The sequence below is a fragment of the Drosophila novamexicana genome, unplaced genomic scaffold, assembly GCF_003285875.2.
Source record: "Drosophila novamexicana strain 15010-1031.04,08,12 unplaced genomic scaffold, DnovRS2.1 tig00000770-arrow-pilon, whole genome shotgun sequence".
Taxonomy (NCBI): Eukaryota; Metazoa; Arthropoda; class Insecta; order Diptera; family Drosophilidae; genus Drosophila; species Drosophila novamexicana.
The window spans coordinates 2,835,644-2,860,274 of NW_020824821.1; the positions used below are offsets into that span (position 1 = coordinate 2,835,644).

The 24,631-nt window shown below is 37.2% G+C and overlaps 1 protein-coding gene across 7 annotated transcripts; it reads left to right on the top strand.

Annotated features, from left to right (window-relative positions):
* LOC115763795 (low-density lipoprotein receptor-like) lies at window positions 1–24,523 on the top strand. Of its 7 annotated transcripts, XM_030706526.1 has the most exons (13): window positions 1–76; window positions 777–1,349; window positions 9,128–9,268; window positions 15,538–15,657; window positions 15,733–15,849; window positions 16,471–16,593; window positions 18,654–18,880; window positions 19,616–21,016; window positions 21,081–21,279; window positions 21,396–21,563; window positions 23,490–23,623; window positions 23,772–23,930; window positions 23,998–24,523. In XM_030706526.1, the coding sequence occupies exons 2-13, from the start codon at window positions 953–955 to the stop codon at window positions 24,028–24,030; spliced, it is 3,219 nt and encodes a 1,072-aa protein (XP_030562386.1). In that variant the 5' UTR covers window positions 1–76; window positions 777–952; the 3' UTR covers window positions 24,031–24,523. The 7 variants fall into 7 exon arrangements, with proteins under 7 accessions (XP_030562386.1, XP_030562387.1, XP_030562388.1 ...); XM_030706532.1 differs by lacking the exons at window positions 1–76; window positions 777–1,349; window positions 9,128–9,268 and adding exons at window positions 10,898–10,951; window positions 11,839–11,953 and having other exon boundaries at window positions 23,998–24,522; XM_030706527.1 differs by lacking the exons at window positions 1–76; window positions 15,733–15,849 and having other exon boundaries at window positions 702–1,349.
* Window positions 24,524–24,631: the final 108 nt, after the last annotated feature.

Here is a 24,631-nt window from a genome sequence, read left to right on the forward strand (position 1 = left end):
GTATGAGGCGGCTGCGTTTTTTGCGACCACTTAAGCCAATAGACAACAGACGCAAATAGAGCTCGCATAACTAAGTGTAAATATAGCAACAACAACAACAGCTACAACAACTACAAGAACAACAGCAACGAGAATAAAAACAACTACAGCACGTGCCAAAAAAAATCAACAACGCGCGCGCCTTGAAAGTTGATTTCTTACAAAACTTTGATAAGCGAGACGACGCGTTTTTTTCTTAACTGTTTGCGTTCTTATCACCGGTTAAAACGCGTGCCAGATATAATAAATAAAAAAAAAACTTTAATTAATTAAAATGCGATAAATTATAGAAATTCGCTTAGTTCCTTAGCCAGACGCCCCCTGCTCCGCCCTCTTCTCTTCATTTGTATAAATTTGCTACGTCAACAGAAATTTTGGTATTTTTGTTTTCACCTTCTCTTCTGTTGTTTCAATTTACGTTTTGTTTTAATCGTTTGTTTTGCCTTTGCGTGCGTATCGTATGATTTTTTTCTTAACCAGTTTCAATGATCTTTTTCGGCATTTCGGCATTGGACGCGATAGCTGCGCGTCTTAAGTCGCGCGCGTTTGTGTGAGCGTGTGTGTGTGTGTCTGCATATTTATTTTGGCAACAATTTTCAATGTTGCGCGATTTTCCTTTTTTTTCTATTGACCATTGCCAATCAGCGCCGACGTCGTCTGACTGGTTAGATAATGCCAGCAGATTCGTCGTCGCTTCCTGCTGGCGTTTATAAACGCCTGACTTTCTGTTCCCATAGGCTCTTTAGCATATTTTTGGGCACCCCTAGAAATTCAATCAAAGTGCAAACAATTACACAAACTAAAGCAAACCAATTAAGAAATTGAGTATTGAGAAACTGAGTGACTGAAATATAGAGCAATTGCAAAACTGAGCGAGAAACCACAAGTGCATAAACTAGGCAAAGTTCATACCATGGCCATAGAGTTACGCTCTACGAGCACTCTAAGTGATAGCACAACAACAGCAGCAGCAGCAGCAACAACAGCAACAACTGCATCAACTACAACAACAACAAGTGGCTGCAACAACAACAAGAACAACAACTGCCAGCGTCGCGCCCAACAGCTGTTGAGTTGCATCTGCATCAATGCGAATCTCGTACTATTCACATTGATGCTAACTCTAAGCAAATGTTGCACAGCCACGCCCATCGCCACCAGCGCGCCCAGCTTATCGCATAATGAACAGCACCTGCTGCCGACGGCAGGTGGCGCCACACTCACTAAACATCTCGATGGCAAAAGCATCCTAAGCATGGGCTTCAAGTTCCTCAACGTATCTGGCAAAATCGGCACACCGCTGGGCATAGGTGAGAGAAACAGGCTAAAATCAAATGAATAGGGAGGGGGAGGAGACGGAGGTGCACAGTTTGTTTTTAGCCAGACCGTGCTAATTTTAAAGCGCATTGAAGTCCACACACAAGTTGTAGTTCGAAGTGCAAGTGACACTAGGCTAAGCTTAGCAAACTAACTGATGCTCTGCAGCTGCCAAATATATAAAAAATTACAAAATATCAGAAATTCTATTTAAAAACAGGAAATGCTCTTAAATTATTGAAATTCCCATTTTTGTTATTATGGTTATTATTTGTATTTATATTAATTAGCTATTATAATTTTATAAGTATTTTTATCAGCATAAAAGACAACAGTCTTAACGTTTCATACCCTTGTAGAGGGTAGTATAATTTTGCCATAAAATGTGCAACGCAGGGAAGGAGACCTATCCGATCCCATAAGCGTTTCAAGATCGGCAGCAATAGCTGATCTCATATAGACATGGCCGTCTGTCCCTCCGTCCGTCCTTCCGTCTATCCCTCCGTATGTTTATATGCGAACTAATCTATTACTTGTGACATATGAATCATCAGGCGAAAGGTAGTTCCTTTTTTCCAAAATATTTTCATCAAACTCTGCATTTACGAGCTTCAATATTATTATTATTATTATATTATACTAGAATATACCATAAGTTTATTTGATTGAGAACTCTTGTCTAACCAAACTTTTTTTGTGACTTCCGGAATTCGCATTAGATTTGCCGTTCGTATATAGACTGTCTATCTGTAGAATGAGCTAGATAAGGAAGAACTTCGCATTGCGTCGCGTCTTTATGGCCCTGGCTATTGCCTTGGGGTATTCCGAATCGTAAATTTCTTTAAATCAGCCCAGTTGCTCGTGAGGGGATTTGATGTATTAAAATTATCTAATCGCAAATTTGAAGTATTTGCTTTTTTTTTAATTTATTGGCATATTTCGCAGGGATTTAGCAATTGATTTTTAAAATGATTTGATATTGTAGAAGGTCGTGGGAATATTTTTGGTGTGTTTCGTTTTTCTTTGAAATGGATTTGAAATATATTAAGGTAGCTATTTTTAATTTTAATTTACGGAACTTTGTTATGGGTATTTATACAATATTAATGCTACCTTTAAATTGTTAAAAAAAACATGGTAGAACATAGAACTTTAAACTGTTTAAATTTTGAATCAAATTCAAAATTTTTTCCGGAATTCGGTTTTGGAAAATTCTTGTTTTTCAAAAATAATTTTATCTTTTATTTATTATTTTTGAAACGTAGTTATATTTTTATCTTATATAAATGACATATATAAAAAATTTAAATTTGTACTTTGTCACTTGCATTTTGGACTTTGGTCAAAATGTTTGCAAATCGTAAATAAAATTCTTGACATATATCCAAATGGCGCATTTTGGCGTTGTTTATCTGCCCGAGGCGCCAGAACCTACGTAGGTGGAAATCAAAAAAAGGAGGAGTCCATTATTGACGTAGCCGAAGAACATATAAATAGGTCATTTATTCTGTTTGAAGTGCATACCCATTAATTGCAGTGTATTTTAATTGCCAACAATAACATATTGCAGATATGTGTGTGTATATAGCTAAATATACCCATAGACGAGCCCCCTTTAGCACATATTTTTATAGCACTCGGCTGTAAGCTATTCAAGTTCCTTACAAATTTTATTTAATATTTTGCATTGCCTGCTAATTTATTACATATCCCATTTTGTGTGGCAATTTCTTTGTTGATATGTTATTCTATTTGTTTTCTCATATCCAACAGCCTGTTAATTCTCTGTTAGATCCAAGTCACATAGCATTAACATGGGCCGCTGCAAGGTCGCCATAGCATACAGTTGTTATTTTACATTATAGTATATATGTATATATATATAAGTATATACTTTATATATTTATACATTTTATACTCTTGTGGAGGGTACTATAACTTTGTTATGAATTATGTAACGCATAGAAGGAGGCATCTTTAAAGCCATTAGGTATATATATTCTAGATCGGCACCATGTCCTTTTCTCCGTTCGTCCGTCTGCCTGATTCTATGCGACTTAGACTCTCATCTTGATACTTTGCATAGGTCCATCTATCTGTTGCAGGCAGTACATGTGTTGGAGCCGGCCAGATCGGACGACAAAATCATATAGCTGCCGTAGAACGATCAGTGGAAAAAGTCTGCAAGGGTATTAAGTCTTCGGCGTACCGAAAATAACCTTATATTCTCATTTTTTTTATTTTTGTTTTAATTTGTTGCCTCACTTGTTTTTCATGGCATTTGATTTTGGTTTTAATTTATGCGCAGTGCCAACAGATTTTTTCTTACTTCTAGTATATTTTAGTAGTTGTATGCCAACAACAAAAAAAACAACAACAATATATGATATATGGTGGGCGTGTTCGATGTGCCCTCTTGTTATTGTTGTTGTTGTTTCTGTTGGACTTATATAAAGCAGGAACATGCGCCGTCGCCTTTAATTGTTTTGTTTTGCTGTGCAACAACTAGAAAATCAACAACTATCACAATTAGTCTCCCTTGATTGTTGACTGCGCATAATGGGCGTGTCAGGCGCCCACTTCACTTGAAGCACTCCCCCCCTCCCCCCATCCACCTAATCAAGCTAACACCCCCTATTGAAATCAAAAACATTGACTTAATTTCATTGACATTGAACTTGAGTGTAGCCCGCAGCGGCGATAAGCGGCACATTATTATTAATAAATTAATATTAATTAGCACCTCGCCGCGAACTACCAAAATTTTCGCGCGCCTATCGAGCCGTTTGCTGTCTGCTTCTGTTATCGATTTCATTGGCATATCCCATGGCCACGATCTGTAGATTTATGCAACGCACTAACGATTTGTATGTATGTATATATAGTTTCAAGTGATTCCGTAAAGACCACGCACTCTGCGCTTATCTCTGGTGTTGTCTGGCTTGGTCGTACGACCCATAGCAATAATTTTTTCTTGGACTTTTTTTTTCTGTTGTCTAAAAACTGCAAAATCTGTCACGATAAAGCTTATCAACATATATGTATATTTATATTTAAATAATTATTATAATATAGTATCTAAAAACGTTTTGGGTCGCATCCGTAAAGCTGAATTAATCATGATTTTCATTAAGTTGACCAGTTTTTGGCTGACAACCAGTTTTTGGCTGAAGCTTTCGATAAAATTCGATTTGCCTAAAATATGTTAAATAGTCTTTTTTTTTATTAAACATTCTAGTTATATTTAACCCGATTTTTGTTCACGTTGCTGAGCTTTTGAAATGGTTTAGATTCTAGATTATTCAGGAAAAACTGAACCCTAACCCAATTTGAATAATTTAATTTAAAATAACAAAAACTAAAATCAAGATAGCACAAAATTAGCAACTATCAATTTCAGTGAGCCTCACAGTTTTTAAATTTTGATATAATTAAGTTTATTAATTACAATAGTTGCATACTCGAATTGATATAGAGATTCAGAATGTTATAGCTTTGCCAAGGTTAATTATGAACAAACAAATCGTGGGCTCGATCGAATTGTTGTATTTATTTATTTATTTATTTTTGTTGCATGTGAGAGAAATGCACACACAAAGTTGTTCTGAATTGTGGAATAATTAAGAATTAGGCCTGTTCTAGGACAAACGCTTTAATGTTTTAGTACAAAGCAGGTGCTAATAAATTAATCTGCCAAATTTCCTTATTTCAGCTCTTTGACTTATATCCATTATTATTATGAGTTAATATTAAATTATTTAAACATATTTTTATTAGTTTTATTAATATTTTAAGCTAAAATTTTTTTTTCATTATTATTATTATTATTATTATTATTATTATTATTATTATTATTATTATTATTATTATTATTATTATTATTATTATTATTATAATTAATATTATTAATATATTTAATTGCTTTCCTTAAACCACCATATCTCTCTCCCTTCTCTCTATCTCTGTCGCACTCACTTTCTCAGTTTCTCCCTTTCTATACTTCTCTCTCTCTTTCTTATTTTCTATCTCTTTTCTTTTTTTCTGTATCTCTCCTTTAAGGTTATCTTTCGTACGTAAAGAGACAGTGCCTTCTCAGTTATCTCTTCCCTTCCATCTGTGTATCTCTTTCTCTCTCTCTATCTCTCCCTCGCATATTTCTCTCTCTATATATCTATTTATCTCTATCTTCTCTCTTTTCTCTCTCTCTGTCTCTCTTTCTTTCTCCTTCCATATCTCGTGTCTTTTTCTCCCTCTCTGTATACCTTTCCCTCCCCTGCTCTCTTTTCCGCAAGTTTCTCTTTCTCTCTTTCCTTGAACCCATTGAAAATGGGTGTAAGGGTATATTGTATTTGTGCAAACTGCAAATGTATGTAACAGGCAGAAGGAAGCATCTCCGAACCCATAAAGTATATATACTCGAGGCGATCTAGCCATGTCCGTCTGTCTGTCCGTCCGTCCGTCCGTATGTATGAACGCAAGGATCTCAGAACCTATAAGAGCTAGAGACTTGAAATTTTAGATGTAGGTGCTCCTAGTGCCTGCGCAGATTGAGCTGGTTCCGATAATCGATAACTTACTCCGTTTCCAAGCAATCGATAAAAATTGATATCGACATCCTGTTTTTTGGGCGAATTGGGTAAATAATAAGAGCTAGAGTCACCAAACATGATATGTTACTTCTAGAATATTATAAATATTTCAAGTATCTTTCATTTCATACCTATCGCCACCTCCCCGCTACCACCCCAGAGCTATAAATCAAGTTAATAACCCAACTTTTATTGCAAACCAATTTAAGCCCCAATTTACAAGCAATTGACTTTTTCAGAATACACAAATATTCTATGGTACAATAAGATATACTTTAGAAAATTTCATAAAGATCGGTTAAGAAAAACCAAAGTTATATGCAACTGCGCAATTGAATGGGGCAGCAGCTTTAAGGATTTCTGTATACATGTACACACACACATTCATGCGCGTCTGCTTCGCGTTCTAACAGCATGGTAATTGCGACTTTTTTCTCTAATACTATTTAAGCTTGTTTTTTTTTCTTTAAACTACTTAAATATTGGGATGGCTGCTGAGTAGAGGCATAACAAGTGGTGCGGTGTGGCGCGAGTTCGATCCCTACAGGGGGTGAAGTATTTTTTTTTTTTTTGGCTGGCGTGGCTGATGAGTGGAGTCGACAGCAAGTAATGCGGGAAGTTGCGAGCTCGAACCCTGTCAGGGGAACTTTTTTTTTAAATTTATTTCGTGTTGGAATAAGAGGGCTAAGGGTATTCCCTAGTCGGGAGCTCCCGACTAGAACCTCTTACTTGTTCTATCTCAATCTCTGCAAGGCAAACTTCTAGCTCTCTCTTTTTAGGTTAGTGAAGGCCCAGCGCATATAAAGATAAAAAATGTTAAATGCTATCTGAAACACGATATTAAAATATCATTTAATTTACCAATTGTTCATCCTTTAAATATTTAAATAATTACATTTAAATCTCATCTGCATATGTCTTTTCGGTAGAGTATAACAATATTTGACATAATTATAATACCAACAATAGCCAGAGTGTGGATAAATTTTCGCCTTCTCTATATTATAAATATATTGTATATATATGCAACATATATACATATATGATAAGGATATCATTTGCTTTGTTTATTTTGCGTCATTCATAATTGAAAACAATTCTCGACGCTGCAATTGATTTGACCTTATTGATTGATGGCATTTGGTGAAATCCGCTTGTTTTTGTAATTGAAATTGCAATGACAATAACAAGAACAAAATGCGCTTGTTAAAAATATTTATGCATAAGTTTTGATTAAACGAACAATTATTATTGTTTCTGGGCAGAGGAGGAGATGGAGAAAAAACAGCTGTCAACGACAGGCGCGGGTCACCAAAAAAAACCCTTATCAACGTGAATGGGCAGCCGCCGTAGGGTATATGCGTGTGTGTGCGGGTGTGAGTGTGTGTGAATGTGTGTGTCTGTGTTTACACAGGACATTGGCAATCCATAACTTTTTTGCGCTTGTCACATTTTCTATTATACATCAAGAGCTGTTGACATATTCCGGCCGCTATTTTATTTTTATTATAATATCTATATATGTGTGAGTGTATCAATATATATATATAGATATATTATAATATATATATATATATATATATATATGTGTGTGTGTGTGTGTGTGCGTGTGTGTGGCACCTCAAGCAGCGGCTGCCCGCAACTTGTAGGCAAAGATGGAAAATTGTCAAGCTGCAAAGTTTTGCGACATTTTGTTGCTGTTGTTGCTGCCATTCTTGTTGATTAAAAAGCCCATAACTGTGAGATACAACACACACGCAAAGTGTGTGTGTGTGTACGCAAATGTTTTCAAGCAGCTCGTATGTGAGTGCGGCAGAACCTGCGTCTGCTCTTGATTGTTTTGAAGTTTTAAGCCCTAATCAATTTGGGCTCTTGCGCCACCTCCCAAACAGACACATTGTCTGGTCTGTTTTTTTGCAATTCGGTTTCGTTTTACACTTTTTTTATACTCTTTTTTATGCTCTTGCAAATGGTATTATGCATTGAAGAAGATATTTAGGAGACAAACAAAAAAATAATATATATATATATATATATATTTATATAAATATTATATAAATATATCTATATCAGTATGTATCTGTATAGCATTAAGAGCCGATTCGCTTTAAATTTTCGATTCTCTGCTTTTTATGCAAACTAGTTTTCAGTCTGTATTCTATCTTGATGAAACTTAGATTCGTGTTTTTTTGGGCTTGGAATCAAATCCCCATTTAATAAATTTATATACTGGGAACCGAAACCTAAATAAACTTGATTGACAAAATCAGAGCCAAACCTTAACCAAAACCAAATATTACTTTTTTAAAAACATTATATGGTAAAACTATTAAAATTAAACTCACAAATTAGTTGAAAAAATTAAATTAAATTTATATTTAATTTTTATCATTTAACTTTATATATTGACTAGCGGGTATAGCCCGGCCTTGCCCGTGGCACTATAAAAAAAATGTTCTCAAAAAGCTTTGAAAACGATTTTGAAACTGATCGGACGGACGGTAAATAAACAACTTTCAGACAAACGTTTTCCGACAATTTACCATTGTTGCGGGTGGTATTTTCCAGATCGTATTCTTTAAGTATTCTTTAAGTTTTTATTTATAGCTTTGAATTGCACTTTTTACCGATGATGCTTTAATTCTGCGAAAAATGTAAAACACGTCTCAAATAATTATCCATATAGATCCAAATGAATTTAAATTTATTTAAAAAATCGATCGAACCAAGGTTTTAGAATGGGCTCAGATTTGTAAAAAAAAAAAAAAACACAGATTCAGAAACCGAACCTGAAGCCGGGGCATTGGTTTAAACCATGAACCGAAGGCAGAACCACAGAAAATTGGTTTTAAGTTTGCAGCCTAGAAAGCTAACACGACATCGGCAATCATAATGATATCTTGAGCCGATCCATTACTAAGCGCCTATCATATAAGCATCACCTTTTTAATTCTTAATATATCATATATGAATCATTAGGGTTCAACATGCTCACAAGGATATATATTCTTCGGCTATTCGAATATAATGTTTCACATTCTTTTTTCCCGATTCGGTATCGTTTCTCATATTTTTGCGTTGTTTTTTAATGAGACACAACAAAAACAAAAACGTAATTAGCTTTAATCAGTTGTTTACACTACTTATCTGTGTCCCCCTCTCACTTTCTTTCGCCCTGGCAGCTCAATCCCTTTATGCAAAATGCGATGAGAAGCAATTTCAATGCCAAAACGGCGACTGTATACCCATACGATTTGTGTGCGACGGGGATGCCGACTGCAAGGATCACAGCGACGAGCAGGTCGAGGAGTGCAAATTTCGCGGTAAGTTCGGCACAAAATTTCCGCTGCATACTTTTAGGTGGTGTACGCTACACTGACGTCCATCAAAGCGAGTGCAGCTCATTTGGCGAATTTCAATCAAAATGTGAAACGAGTTTATGTTGCGCCGTGCCAGTTCGTGGGGCTGGGGTGCTGGTGGGCTGTGGGGAGGGGGTGGGTCGGCCATTTGGTATGGACTGCTGACCAAAACTGTGCCAGGGCAGTGCGCTCATTAGGTCGCTAAACATTGGCGCTTAACTGTAATTGCAACGCAATTTTGCTGACTGCGGCATGCAACGTTGTTGCATCAGCTGAAAATTTTTTATCAACGCTGCAAATTTGTCGCACGAGACACATTTTGCGTCGCCGTTCGACATAAAAGGAAACTATGTGAGGTCGTCTGCTTTATTTTATCTCACAATATTTGTGCCAGCCACCAAAAATAAATAATATAATAAATACAGAAAATAAAAGCGAGTAGCAAAGCGAGGGGCCGAAGAGAGAAGCGCGGGGTGAAAATGCGCACAATGCAGTTGCACTTGTTGTTGCTGCTACAACTGTGCATAACTTAATTTTTATGCAATCTTTGCCGAAGGGCAAAATCTGAAGCAGTGAAATTGATAATGAGCCTCAAAGGCAACCAACAAAGAAACCAGCAGCTCAACTTTGCCTTAAAAAAGAGTTGCAACCGTAGCTGCATCCACATAATGAGCGCAGAAGGCAAATATGAAAGGAAAACCAACAAAAAAAGGACTGCAGGGTATAAAGAAATGTAAGAAATGGGCACAAGACAGCGCATAAAGCTACATTACAAATGGCAGGGAATTGAAATTGAAATACTTTCGCTGGAGGCAAACAACTAAGATGCACCTTAAAGTGCCTTAAACAAGTCGAAGCTTTCAACTTGTTTGTCTTAAATATTATTTTATATTTTTATTATATTTTCAACTTCTTAACTGTATTTCTTTCTTAATGTGAATACAAATTTAACTTTATAATTTTATTTTTACACATTTATTTCGTATAATTCTTAAATATTTGTTTAATTTTAAAATAGGTTATATATTTTATATTTATATTTAAAAATTTGCTTTTATAATTTTATTGATATCATTATTGTTTATTAATTTGAATATTGTATTTTATTTCAAATATTTAACTGAAGCTTTTACCTAATAGACATTTTTAACTGTAAATCCATCTTAAAATCGTAAATATTTTATGTCAGCTGTGCTGAAACTTTCGTATTTATAATGAGCATAAGTCCTTAAGCTCGTATAGCTCAATCGCTTACGTATCATTACCAAATCAGGACTCAGCTCAGCATAAATGCGCTGAAGATATTATCATAGATACTCAAACACACTGCTCCCATCCCCGCCTAACACTGCCAGCTAACTTGTGCACTCACAACAAAGCTCAGTTGAATCGAGATAAAACTCAGACGAATTTTGCGCTCGTTTTGCGCTCGACTCGTCGCAGTTTGCGAGTCAAAGCTTCAACTGAGATTTGAGAGATGCTGCAAAGCAGCTCTTGGCACATGTTCTTAAGGATTGGCAGCAGGCAGCTGTCCACTCAGTTGGCGGCGAACTTTTCAAGCAAACTGACGGTGCGCGCTGAAGAAAAAATTAAAGGCAAAACCCGTCGAGTGAACAAAAGCCAAAATAAAATTATCAAGAAAATTTTGTAGGCGAGCAAACTAGAAATAAACAACAGAAAACTGTGCAAAAATTAAGCGGCAAATTGCAGTGAAACTGAAAATGAAAATTTTGTGCCAAGTGTCAGAGTTTTGACAGGCGCTCATAAATAAATTGCCTGCTCGAAATTATTTTAATATGTCCTCGAAATGCTGTGTAACTGGCCAAGTCCTGGCAAGTCCTTTGAAGTTATGCAAAGTGTTTTTGACAAAATGCCAGGCGCCAGTCCAATTCAACACAAAAAGCTTGCCACGGAAATTTGTGTCTTGTGCCTTTTATTTTTTTCTCCTCTTTTTTATTGTGAATTTTTTGAGAGGTCCTTTTTTGCGGGCAGGTTTCCTGTAAAGTCGTTTGCCGTTGTCAGGCTAATCGGCGATGTCCATCTGTGTGTCATTTTGTGGGCCGAAGCTATTTAGAATTCAGGCTTTCTGTCTGTTTGCCCGCTTTCACTTATCATTTATCATTTAGTTGTTGTGCCAGCATTAAATGCTTTTCCTCAATTTCCCGCAGTATTGCCGCATGTTGAGCCTGACAGTCATATTTTATCTAGTCACATACCAACACTGGCGCCCCTATGGACTTACTATTTATTTATTAGGCCAACTTTTGACAGTTGTTTTTTGTTGTCTGTTGACCGTCATGAACTTGAAAATTATACGCCGTCCGACACATTTTTGTGTGGCACAACGGAAATTATGCAATCAATTTGTGCAACTTGAGTGAATCCTCAAATATGCCACACAATGTCGCAAAATGGTGTTGACAGCTTGAAAATTGACTTTACACGCATTTCGAGGACCCCGAGCAAAGTGATTAAGTGTTAAATATTAAGGAAAATACGCACATAAATAAAAGTAACTTATTGTTTGTTTACAGTTTTAAACGCTTTAAACAATTCCATTCAACATGGGACACATTTGGTGTTTAATATTTATGTCCAGTTTGCTGCACACACAAAGCCACAGTCTGGGCGCAATGGTTACTGAACATGGTATGAAAACAAATAGGATAAATATTTAATTGGAATTAACAGCATTTTCCGAAATACCTATTAATTATAAACAAATTCCTAAAGCGCGCTTGTCAATTTTATAACTAAAATATATTTTTATTCCTTGTGCCTAAACTATTTCCTATGTAAACAATTTTTAGTCAAATATGCTAGGTATAAAAAGGATAAAACATAAATTAATTTTCTTGTTATTTTGCATTAAATATAAAATAAAGTATATATATATTATTATATATATCTAGTTAATGGCTATTGATGATCTATTTCTTAGTTTTATGCGAATTTCGGTTTTGGGCCCTATATTTTCATATGATGTTGAATGAAAACAAAAGAATGTATCCCATTTTTCTCCAACATATTTCGATTCTCCTCAAAAATCATAAGGGGAAAAAACAGTGTACACTTCTTCAGGTGCTCAGTTTGCAAATTCTTAAAAAATATTTATTTTATTTATTTATTAAAATTCTAAATCTACTATTTCTTACTAAATCTTAAATTAAGCATATCGATATCTTTTTAAACGATTTTGTATAACATTCTTGAAGCAGACGCTTCAAATAAGAGTTTGCAGGCTGGTTTTAATTAGTATTCTGAAAGCGCCCCAAAGTATCTCTTCGGAGTTTAATTTTTTATAATTGCCAATATTATGTGGTAATTTCTGGCACTTTACAACTACTTAGTATGTGATACTTAAGGCATTCCACATTCAGCTTTCAACAAGCTGCATGCAATTCACAGCCTGTCTTACACAGCGTTGCAACACCTTTAAGCTGGCATTCAACATGCCAAAAATCCCAATCAAGGTACACTCATATGCAACCAGAACAGCACGCTGCCACACACTTAAAGTCCACTTGCATAGAGTTGGCTGCGGCGCTTGTTTGCCTGCCGCGTTGCATGCAACAGAATATTTTGCACATGCCGCTTGACATTTGCATACAAATTGCAAGGACGCTGCTGTTGCCGCTGCTGCCAAACGCCAAAGTTTTTTAATCAACTGAAAAGCCGTTTAAACTTAGTTAAAAAAAGAAGATAACTAAAAAACAAATAGTTAAAAAAAAAAACTGCACAAATTATGCTGAACTGTGTCTGGCAATTTGCTGCACACTTTTATCAATTCAAACATGCATTAATACAATAAATGGCAACATTTCAATTTTTGCCTGTCCGCATCCTCTTTCTTGTTTTCTGCCTTTTAAGCCAGAACCCAAAAATTTATTTTGATTTTTAATTGTTGCCCAATGTGGCATTAAATTTAATGTAAGCTCAGCATGAAAAAAAAATCAAATGAGAAATGCACATCAATTTGTCCACGGGGCACATCCTTTATATATATACATATAAATATATATTAATGTATATATATTTGTTTATGTTAGTTTGCATGCTATGCCAGATATTAGCAAAAAAAAAAAACAACAACAACAACAAAATGTCAAATACTGATATGTTCTTACAAGCTACATAAAAAGAAATCGCTTTGAATGGAGCTGCGGGCATTGGCAAACATTCGATATATAGTATACAGTAAAACAAAAACAACATAAATATATATATAAAACAAGTAAGAGGTTCTAGTCGGGAGCTCCCGACTAGGGAATACCCTGAACCCTCTTCTTCCAACATCAAATGCATATATGTATATATTCTATTTTAGAAGCTATATGTCAAGTGTGGTGACTCTAGCTCTTATTATTAACCAAAATGGCCCAAAAAACAGGATATCGATTTTTATCGATTGCTTGGAAACGGAGTAAGTTACCGATAATCGGAAACAAACTCGATCTGCGCGGGCACTAGGAGCACCTACATCTAAAATCTCCAGCTATTATAGATACTGAGATCCTTGCGTTCATACATACGGACGGACGGACGAACAGGCAGACGGACATGGCTAGATCGATTCGGCTATTGATGCTGATCAAGAATAAATATACTTTATGGGGTCGGAGACGCTTTGTTCTGCCTGTTACATACATTTAGATTTTGCACAAATACAGTATACCCTTATACCCATTTTCAATGGGTTCAGGGTATAAAAAGGAAAACCAGGACGGAAAAAGTGGTTAAAAGTGCTGAAGTTCAAATGCCCAAACAGACAGAAATTAATTACTTGTAGGGTATGTTAGATAAACATTACAATAAAAATTAATAGATATATATAGATATAGATATAGATGTGGATTCCTTTGTCCTTTGCCTAAGTCTGAGTCCTCTTCTTCTCTTCCCTTCATACCAAAACCAACCTTTAAGGCGTTACATATTTAATAACAGAAACAGAATACCTTATGGCGGGTTTAAATAAAAGAGAGCATTTCAAAGTGTTTGCTGGTTTGCACATGTGACCATTTTTTATTGTTCAACGGTTGTGAGCTTGTATTTATATTTGCTTTTTATTTTTTAACAAATATTGGCGCACATTGGTTTCTGCTGTTTTATATTTTATTTTATTCATTTCATTTATTTTTTCTTCGGGAAGACATTCTTGTGGAACAGAAGTTTTTGCGCTTTTCTGTTTTTTTTCATGCTACATTTCATTTGACTGCGTGCACTGAGGCCCTGAAGCATTGGACCGGCGAGTTGTGCCCATAAAAAGTTTAGAAAAGTAATCATATAAAATGTTATTGATATGGCAGCTTGTGACTGTGCTGCATAATATGGCAGTCCCCTCAGTTATGCTAGATGCCGCATTCTAAACTGATTAAAATTAATATGCTCTGGAGGCGTAAGTTTGTAAAGGGGTGACAGGACATATTTGTATGACAGAAATGTTCTTTGAGCAGAAATTTTAAAGATGATATCCAAACAAAATTGTCGACACATAAATTTTATATTCAATGCTTAGGAAAAAATATTTTCAGGATTTTATAAAATCTAACTAAACAAAAACAAAAATTTCGCAAATTTGTCGCAAGCTATTTTGATTCAGGCTTCTGATTTATTTTTCTAATTGGTTTTTGAGCTTAATGTGAGGTAAATGGAAATAAAGTAGCTATTTTTCTATTCAAAATATGTGTATAAATATATTTTTATTAATTTAAGCTGACCATGAAAACTAAACAAGTGTCATAAATGTAAATTTGTAGTCTGCGTCCCTTTGAGTTGGGCCCAACATGCACAAATCAAACATAGAAAAACAAGTTGTTAAAAAGCAACATATGTTGACCCCCCCCCCCCCCCCCTCATGGGACGAGTGAGCATTGAAAACCCATTGAAAATTCAGCGCCTGCCGCTATGCAACGATTTATTTATGTTTATTTTTATATAAACCACATATTTTGTTGTGCTATGGTATTTTTCTTTGCACAGCACGTGCTCAAGTGCGTGTAAATAAACAGAATCACACCCTCACACACACACACACACGCACAAACAAACACTCAGACACACACTTTTGAGTACAACTGAGCATAAAAACAATTTCATGCTGGCAGTTTTTGTTGTTGATACGGGTCAACTTCAAAGTTCACAGGCAGTCTTTGCACAGCCACACATCCACACATAAATAATACTCTGCAGTTACAGCTGGTTTAATATGTTTGGTTTCCCAATACTCTTTACAGAGGCCACCTGCTCATCGGACCATTTCCGCTGCACCAATGGCAATTGCATTCCAAACAAATGGCGCTGCGATCAGGAGAACGACTGCTCCGATGGATCCGATGAGGACAAGCTGCTCTGCAGTAAGTTCAACTAGCTAAATACTATTTATTATTATATACACATATTATATACTATATGCACCCACAATTATATAGGGAATGAATGTCCCAACAACGAGTTCAAATGCACGACCGTTGACCAGTGTATTCCCCGCAACTGGCTCTGCGATGGCAGCAACGACTGTCGCGATAAGTCCGATGAGGCGCAATGCAGTAAGAAACTAGAACAATGTATACCCTGCCACAATCTGCCACCCTGCCACCCGCTGTGCATAACCTGCTCTCGCTTAACATTTAATAAAGTGTAGCGCATAATTTCAAAACTATGTTACCAAACCTCTGCCCCTTCGCACACAGCTTAATCAAGTCGTTGAGCATCGTTGCATTCGAGTGTATCCATAAACACATGACCTCCACACACACAGACTCTCACAATGCGCACTCACACACACAAATAACACACATACGCCGCGTTGACCGTGTCGGCAACGCCTGGCAACAGCGCATAAAGTGCTTAACCCATAACACACGCATTCATACACGCATTTACACACCCTCACACACAAACACACACTAACACCAATAACAATAATAGCAACAACAACCCTTGTCCTTGTCTGTGCATTGTGTACCGGCATTTTGACCACAAAAGAGGGGGCAATAAGAGGGCGGACAGCTGCTCTTTCAGCTTATTTGACAGCCGCTGAACTTAAATGAATTAAAAAATCTCTCGACCCTGGAAATTTGTTAACCTCTAGTTACAAACGCTCACTCACGGCTCAAACAACTCTGCTTCTCGTTCCGTTTTTATGTCTCTCCATCAAAAATTCACAGAGGCGCGCACCTGTTCGCCGGATGAGTACAGCTGCAAGAGCGGCGAGGGCGAGTGCGTTCCTCTTGCCTGGATGTGCGATCAGAGCAAGGATTGCAGCGATGGCTCCGATGAGCACAACTGCAGTAAGCATATTCATCGGGATATATTATATTGATTTTCCTAGACTATTGAGTTGTAGTGAAAGTTGCGTTTAAATTTTTGACCAAATTTGAATTTTATTTAAAAAATGTATTTACTTAGAGCATTTCCTTTGTAATAGCAATAAATTCAATAGTTATTCGCATGTAAGCATATTAAAACAAGTAAGAGGTTCTAGTCGGGAGCTCCCGACTAGGATTTACCCTGAACCCTCTTCTTCCAACATCAAATATATATATATATGTATATATATATATATATATACATATTTTATATATTTTAGAAGCTATATATCAAGTTTGGTGACTCTAACTCTTACTATTAACCAAAATTGCCCAAAAAACAGGATATCGATATCGATTTTTATCGATTGCTTGGAAACGGAGTAAGTTATAGATTATCGGAAACAAACTCGATCTGCGCAGGCCCTAGAAGCACTTAAAATTTCAAGTCTCTAGCTCTTATTTCTGAGATCCTTGCGTTCATACATACGGACGGACGGACGGACAGACAGACGGACATGGCTATATCGACTCGGCTATTGATGCTGATTAAGAATATATATACTTTATGGGGTCGGAGAAGCTTCCTTCTGCCTGTTACATACATTTGGATGTTGCACAAATACAATATACCCTTATACCCATTTTTAATGGGTTCAGGGTATAATGAATTTTAATTAATGTAAAAATAATATATATATATACATATATAATTAAAATTATATATATACTATTAAAAGCGAAAAGCAATTAAATCATTTATTCAAATACTAAATGCTACATCTACATTATAAATATTTTCCATTGGGTATTATTTCATTAACGTTGAAATTGGGCCTAACAAGCAAACAAAATATCCAGTGTCTATTTAATTGTAAAATATTCAATAAATGTGAAAAACTGGGGGCGAAAAATAAGAGAGACAGGGTGCTAAGTTTTGGTCCACCTTATATATAATTTTTTGATTAATTAATTTACGATGAAACACAATACATTTATATCATTTTAATTGCCAAATTGATCTGGGGCCATTTATAATAAATTCATATCCCTAAAATATTTTCCAACTTTATGAAATAAAATATTAAAAATAATAGCTGCGATCACCTAAATAAAAGAATAAAAAATTATATATAACATAAATAAAATTTAATCAAATAAATAAATAAAATAAATTAAGTAAATAACAATAAACATTTAAATCCAAAAATATTTACTCCCTTATTTATGTAAAAATGTCCTTAAGATTTTTAAAAATATATTATCATTTCAAAATTATTCCAAAACATTTAAGTTCAGTATAAGCTTTTTTTCGGTTTGTTCAAACATTTAAAACCCTTTTTAAGTTTTCTTCCTTAGCTGGCTTTTAATATCCGCATTTTTGTATAATCTTAAGTTAATAAGTCCGCTCAAAGTATTCACACTAAATTTTATCTTTTTTGTTGAAAATCCACATCAAACACATGAAGCTCTTCACAACTTTTTGTTTTCCACCTGAGTAGAGGGCAATGTAAATATTATTTGTGAACACATTGCACAGCTTTCGAAATGTGTTTTCTTAAGACTCTCGACCTAGCAAGTTTTAAAAACGATTTCTGTAGCGCCGGCTTGAGTTTTTTGTTTTGACATGATATTTAGTTTGGTTTTTGGTTTTTCTTATCTTTGAGTTGAAGTTTAGTTCAAGTGTTTAGGTTTCTTTCGCTCTAATCCATTTTTTTTCCTTTTTCTTTATTTCTTCTTGGAGTACTATTCTTCTTGGTACTATTTAATTTCATGGTATCCCATTAAGTTTTTGAATGTTGAAGTCGTTAAATTTCATTACTCAAGCACTCAGTCCATATAGTCGCCACATAATTCCCATTATATCTTTTTGCTAACTCACTGGTCACATCATTCATCAAGTGCCCCGCCTTACACTTCATTTCCTTTTTGATTTATACCGCTTTTCTTTTCGGTTCTTTTATTTTTGTGCTTTTCCATTGTCGTGCAATGTTTTTTATTATGGCGTCTGTTAATCCTTTGTCCTGCATTCCGTTCCACAGACCAAACATGCCGCTCCGATGAGTACACCTGCGGCAATGGGCGTTGCATCCAGAAACGTTGGGTCTGCGATCACGACAACGACTGTGGTGATGGCAGCGATGAGCGCGACTGCCCCGTCGTCCCCTGCGATGCCGTCGCCGAGCACACCTGCCCCAATGGCGCCTGCATAGCCAAGCGCTGGGTCTGCGATGGCGATCCGGATTGTCCGGATGCATCCGACGAGCGGGTAAGTAGGCAACGCGAGCTATGTGAGCGTGGGTTCTCAGCTGAATGCCTGCCTCATAAATTCAAATTTTGTGTGTGTGTGTGGGTGTGTGTGTGTGTGTGTGTGTGTGTGTGTGTGTGTGTGTGTTTGCAGCTTCCAGACCCGTCCCCCTTATTAAGCCAACTTTTGCTACCCTGTGCACGTGGAACCTGTGCACAACTTAAATGAGCGCATGGAATAAATATATGTACATTACCAAATATTATTAATCAGTTGAATCAGCTGAGTCCATTTAAGAATTTTGAGCCACAGAATCTCGAGAATGAAGTTTTGTTATTTGTATGTGTATTAATTAATACGAACATCTGATGCACAGCTTGGTATAGGGTATCCAGCAGTCGGCCACTCTTGGCTCGCATCTAACACTTACTTATTCCGTCTGTGTGTTAGTTAGGCAAAAAGGAAAGCGCCTGGCATATAAATTACAGCCAAGTTGAGTATAACTCAGCGCTGCCAGCTTTGGCAGCTTTTGTTGTCAACGCATAGTACGCATAAAATTGCATTTTGGCCGGGGCTCAGAACCATGGGCAAGGGCTGCGGGCCCCTGCATATAATTTCGTGTGTAAGCAACTAAAAGTATGCAACGAAAAGTTTCAGTCAAAAAACTTCTGACAAGCAACCTCGACAAACTTTTTATGCCGTCTTTCTCACACTTTCCCTCTCTCTCTTTCTTGCACTCTCTGGCCTCTCACCCAGGCCTGTGCAAATTCCACAAAGCTGGTTACGCCCTGCTTGCCGCATGAGTATCAGTGCAAGGATCGCATTACCTGCCTGCACCACAGCTGGGTCTGCGATGGAGACCGCGATTGCCCCGATGGCGACGATGAGCACGCCTCCAGCTGCAAGAATGTCACCTGCCGGCCGGATCAGTTCCAGTGCAGCGACCGCAGCTGTATTGCCGGCCATCTCACTTGCAATGGGCAGGCGGATTGTGCGGATGGCAGCGATGAGCGCGACTGCAAACTCGCTGCTCCGCCCAAGAGCTGCAATGCCAGCAGCCACTTTGACTGTGGAGGTAGTCAGTGCATTCCCCTCTTGAAGGTGTGTGACAAGCGCAAGGATTGCCCCGATGGTGAGGATGAGCCGGCGGGCAAGTGTGGACAAAACGAATGCGCCGCCAAGAATGGCGGCTGCATGCACCGCTGTGTGGATCATCTGGTGGGCTACAGCTGCGACTGCCACGAGGGCTATAAGCTCTCAGAAGATGGGCACAGCTGTGTGGATGTGAACGAGTGCGAACAGCCGGGCGTCTGCTCCCAGATCTGTGTCAACGAAATTGGCGGCTTCAAATGTGAGTGCAAGGCAGGCTACATGCGCGATCCGCGCAATCACACGCGCTGCAAGGCGACCGAAGGGCACGCCTCGCTTCTTCTCGCACGTCGCCATGACATACGCAAAATTGCCCTGGATCATATGGAGATGACTTCTATTGTGAACAATACCAAGTCGGCGACAGCTTTGGATTTTGTGTTCCGCACCGGCATGATCTTTTGGAGCGATGTGACCACGCAGAGCATCTACAAAGCACCGATCGATGAGGGCAACGAGAAGACCGTCGTCCTGAAGCAGTCATCGGTTACCTCGGATGGCCTGGCTGTCGACTGGATCTACAACCACGTCTACTACACGGACACGCACAAGTGCACCATCGAGCTGACCAACTTCGATGGCAACATGGGCAAGGTTTTGATCGAGGATGCGCTCGATATACCCCGCTCCATAGCGCTCGATCCCATCGAGGGCTGGATGTACTGGTCCGACTGGGGCGCCTCGCCGCGCATTGAACGCGCCGGCATGGATGGTTCCCATCGCACGACTATCATCAACTACGATGTGAAGTGGCCCAATGGAATAACCCTGGATTTGGTGAGGAAGCGCATCTACTGGGTGGATGGCAAGCTGAATGTCATCTCCTCGGCCAACTACGATGGCTCACAGCGCAGACAGATCCTTTACTCGACGGAGTATCTGCGGCATCCGTTCTCCATAAGCACCTTTGAGGATTACATCTACTGGACCGACTGGGACAAGCAGACGGTCTTCAAGGCCAACAAATTTACTGGGGAGGGTGTAGAACCCATTACGGCTGTGCATATGGTAAGTTTTATATTATCCTGGATATTCCTTCCTTCTATTTTGACGCTCTTCTATTCATTCACAGCTCCAACATCCCATGGTCATCCATGTGTATCATCCTTATCGCCAGCCCGATGGCATTAATCACTGCCAAGCGGTTAATGGGCACTGCTCACATCTCTGCCTGCCGGCGCCGCGCATCAATGAGCGCAGTCCGCGCATATCCTGCGCCTGCCCAACGGGCCTTAAGCTCATGTCCGATGGTCTTATGTGTGTCGAAGATCGTGAGTATCTTCGAGTTTCGAAATATTCTTCTCTCATTTACTTTATTCTGCATGATCTCTATACTAACGCCTTTTTTCCCTATATTAATCCTCTTCTAAACAAAATGCATGTGCAGCCAGCTTTCAAGTTATTACCAAGCCGCCGCGAGTTCACAGATTTAAGACCAAAACGAAAACGCTTCAGCGACTACCCAACCTTAGTGATAAGCGTATCCATGTACTAACCGAAAACAATCAGGCAATGCCATTAGGCAACAGCTTGCCACAAACACAGGCAGCCCTTGGTATGCCTGACAACTCTGTGTTTCTTACGCTATTTATCAACATGTTATGGTTCCGTGGGTTGTGTCAGCCTCTGTGTGTTACGTCTGTCTATATATGTACATGTGTATAATTGTTATACTATCTGTCATAAATTCCATTTGGATTAGAATCCATGTCAAATTTATCAACGACATTGTAAAGTTCATTTGTATGTGAACAAGAATATGAATATGAATATGAATATGAATATGCATATGAATATAAATATAAATATGAATATGAATATAAATATGAATATGAATATGAATATAAATATGAATATGAATATGAATATGAATATGAATATGAATATGAATATGAATATGAATATGAATATGAATATGAATATAAATATGAATATGAATATAAATATAAATATGAATATGAATATAAATATGAATATGAATATGAATATGAATATGAATATGAATATAAATATGAATATGAATATGAATATAAATATGAATATAAATATGAATATAAATATGAATATGAATATGAATATGAATATGAATATGAATATGAATATGAATATGATATGAATATGAATATAAATATGAATATGAATATGAATATGAATATGAATATAAATATGAATATAAATATGAATATGAATATGAATATGAATATGAATATGAATATGAATATGAATATGAATATGAATATGAATATGAATATGAATATGAATATGAATATTAAATCCATTTCCAATCAGTTTACTCATTACCCAGAAGATGCTCTTTAAACCCTGTCACCTCTCTCAACATTACGTTTTGATCATAAGTATTTATGTGTCTACCATTAGTTAGTGTTAAAAGTGAAGGCTAAGACCGAAAGCAAACGATATTAATCACAAGCAATTTTAGCCAATGCACTGACATAGTCGACAGCTCTGCGCCGCATTTCCTCTGGGGGGTTGCTGATGGTGCTGGTTGCTCAGGTTGCATTGGCTAGTTGGCATTTTTCAGCCAAGCACTTCATTTGCCGCTCTGGCATAACATTTGCTTTGTCATGGCTCACATTAATCATCATCAAAAAGGCAACCACAGCTCACTCCCCCCGGCCAGTCATGACAGTTTCATAAGCGCCATCGAGAGACACTTGCAACACAAACAGGCAAACCGCAAGAATGCAGCACAAATGGGCGTACATTGCAACTGATATCAGAGACAAGGCAATCGCCCGAGCCGAGCCAAGCCAACCAAACAAACCACCCACTAAAACCAAGCCAACCGCCAAGTATGAGGTTAATATTTGTGCGATGTTGACTGGTTACTCGCTCGGTTAGCCTCTTTAAAGTGGAATTCAAGTTACATATTGTTGATAGCTTTTGCTGTTTGACTTGATTTAAGGATTCAACTTGGAATCGGAGTGTGGCGTATCCGTGAGTGAGTACCAGAAGCCTAATACATTAAACGGCGTGCGCGTTAACGATGTCATTACGCATCCTCCTACGCCATTTAAGTTGCCCGCTGTGTCATTCCAGCTGCCAGTTTGCAAGCCCCCCGCTCAGCTTTTCTTTCTCTTTTAGATCTTCCGCCCGGGCTGGGTATAAAAGTTTACCCATCAAAGGCGCGAGCGCATTTAAGTGTTTATTTGCGCCTAAATGAGCACTTTGAACGATTTGATTGAAAATTCTTTTGCATTGGCCGGGGAAATTCTGGGTGGTTGGGTGGTAACAACAGCATGGGCTTTGCCTCGTATATTACACAATTTTGTATTTCCATTTTCTTGTTTTTGTTTTTTCTTCTTCTTCTGCTCATTTTGTTTGGCTCCTTTTATTGTTGTATTTCGTTTTGCTCTTTTTTGTGTGTGTCGCATTTCTATGTGTTTCTTTTATTTTGTCTTCTGTTTTTATGTGATATAAAATATATTTAATCTCATCCGGCTTGCACTTCAATTCACAGTTGCCGAACGGCGTCCCGTGAAGAACCAAACACACATCGATCAAACCACATCGCCCAGTCCGCAGCCGGACTCGGGATTTATAGCGCTCGTGGTTATAGCCAGTCTCAGTGGTTGTGCGGTGCTTCTATCGGTGGTAAGTTTTTAAATAAAGTATACCATAATTCTTGCAATTTAATGGATAACCATCTGCAGTGCTGAATATATCTGATTTTCCGTACATCTAGAAACTATATTTATAATCATAACACCAATGTTTTTCTCTGTTATTTTTCGTGCTATAGGTCCTGCTCCTTGGCTATCGCTACTGCAGCAAACGACGCATCAATTCCATGAACTTTGAGAATCCCATATATCGCAAAACCACAACTGAGGATCATTTCAGTTTGCGCAAGAATCTAACTGCACGTATCTACGATCACACCAGCGTAATGGATGAGGAGGTAATACAACTTTACCCAAACAAACCCAAACACATCATAATGTTTCTTCTTTCTTTATTCTCTCTAGTACTCACCCGTCATAGGCATATCGTCGTATTAGAGATTTTGGGTTTACTGTATCTGGTCTAAGTTTAGATGCAAAATATAAGCCCGCAGCAGACACGCCTAAAGACTGAGCAACTCGTATGTGTAAATTATTTTAATATTATTTTAACAGCGGGTCATTTTGAAAAAAAAATAAGAAAAAGAGAGAGAGAGAATCCTTAAAGGATACTGTACAAAATACGTCGCTGAGTTCTAACTTAAAACTTTAACTAAAACTAAAGCTATAACTAAACTAACTAAAACAAGCCCTAAAGATAATTCACATAGTTCCAAACTGTACATAGATTAAGTGTGCATTACTTAATTAAAAAAAAGAGGAAAATGGAAAACTTAAGAAAATAATAATATTATCTTTATAATTAGAAAGAGTTGAAACTTTATTTCTGTTTAAAGTTCAGATCGTTTATTATTATAATTATCAATATATATATATTATATACTATTGTTAAGTGTACATATGTTTCAAAGTCAAGACGATTGAATAAATACATATTTAAATATGTGTAGCAACAAAATTATTTATTTATTACAAAAATCTTTAACTGTGAAGTAATTTTTTGATTTACAGATTTTCAAATGAAGGATGGACATGTTGC

Coding starts and splice junctions, on each gene's coding strand:
- LOC115763795 (XM_030706526.1), top strand. CDS start 953: ATGGCCATAGAGTTACGCTCTACGAGCACTCTAAGTGATAGCACAACA. Junction 1,350..9,127: donor CGGCACACCGCTGGGCATAG/GTGAGAGAAACA, acceptor TCGCCCTGGCAG/CTCAATCCCTTTATGCAAAA. Junction 21,017..21,080: donor CCATTACGGCTGTGCATATG/GTAAGTTTTATA, acceptor ATTCATTCACAG/CTCCAACATCCCATGGTCAT.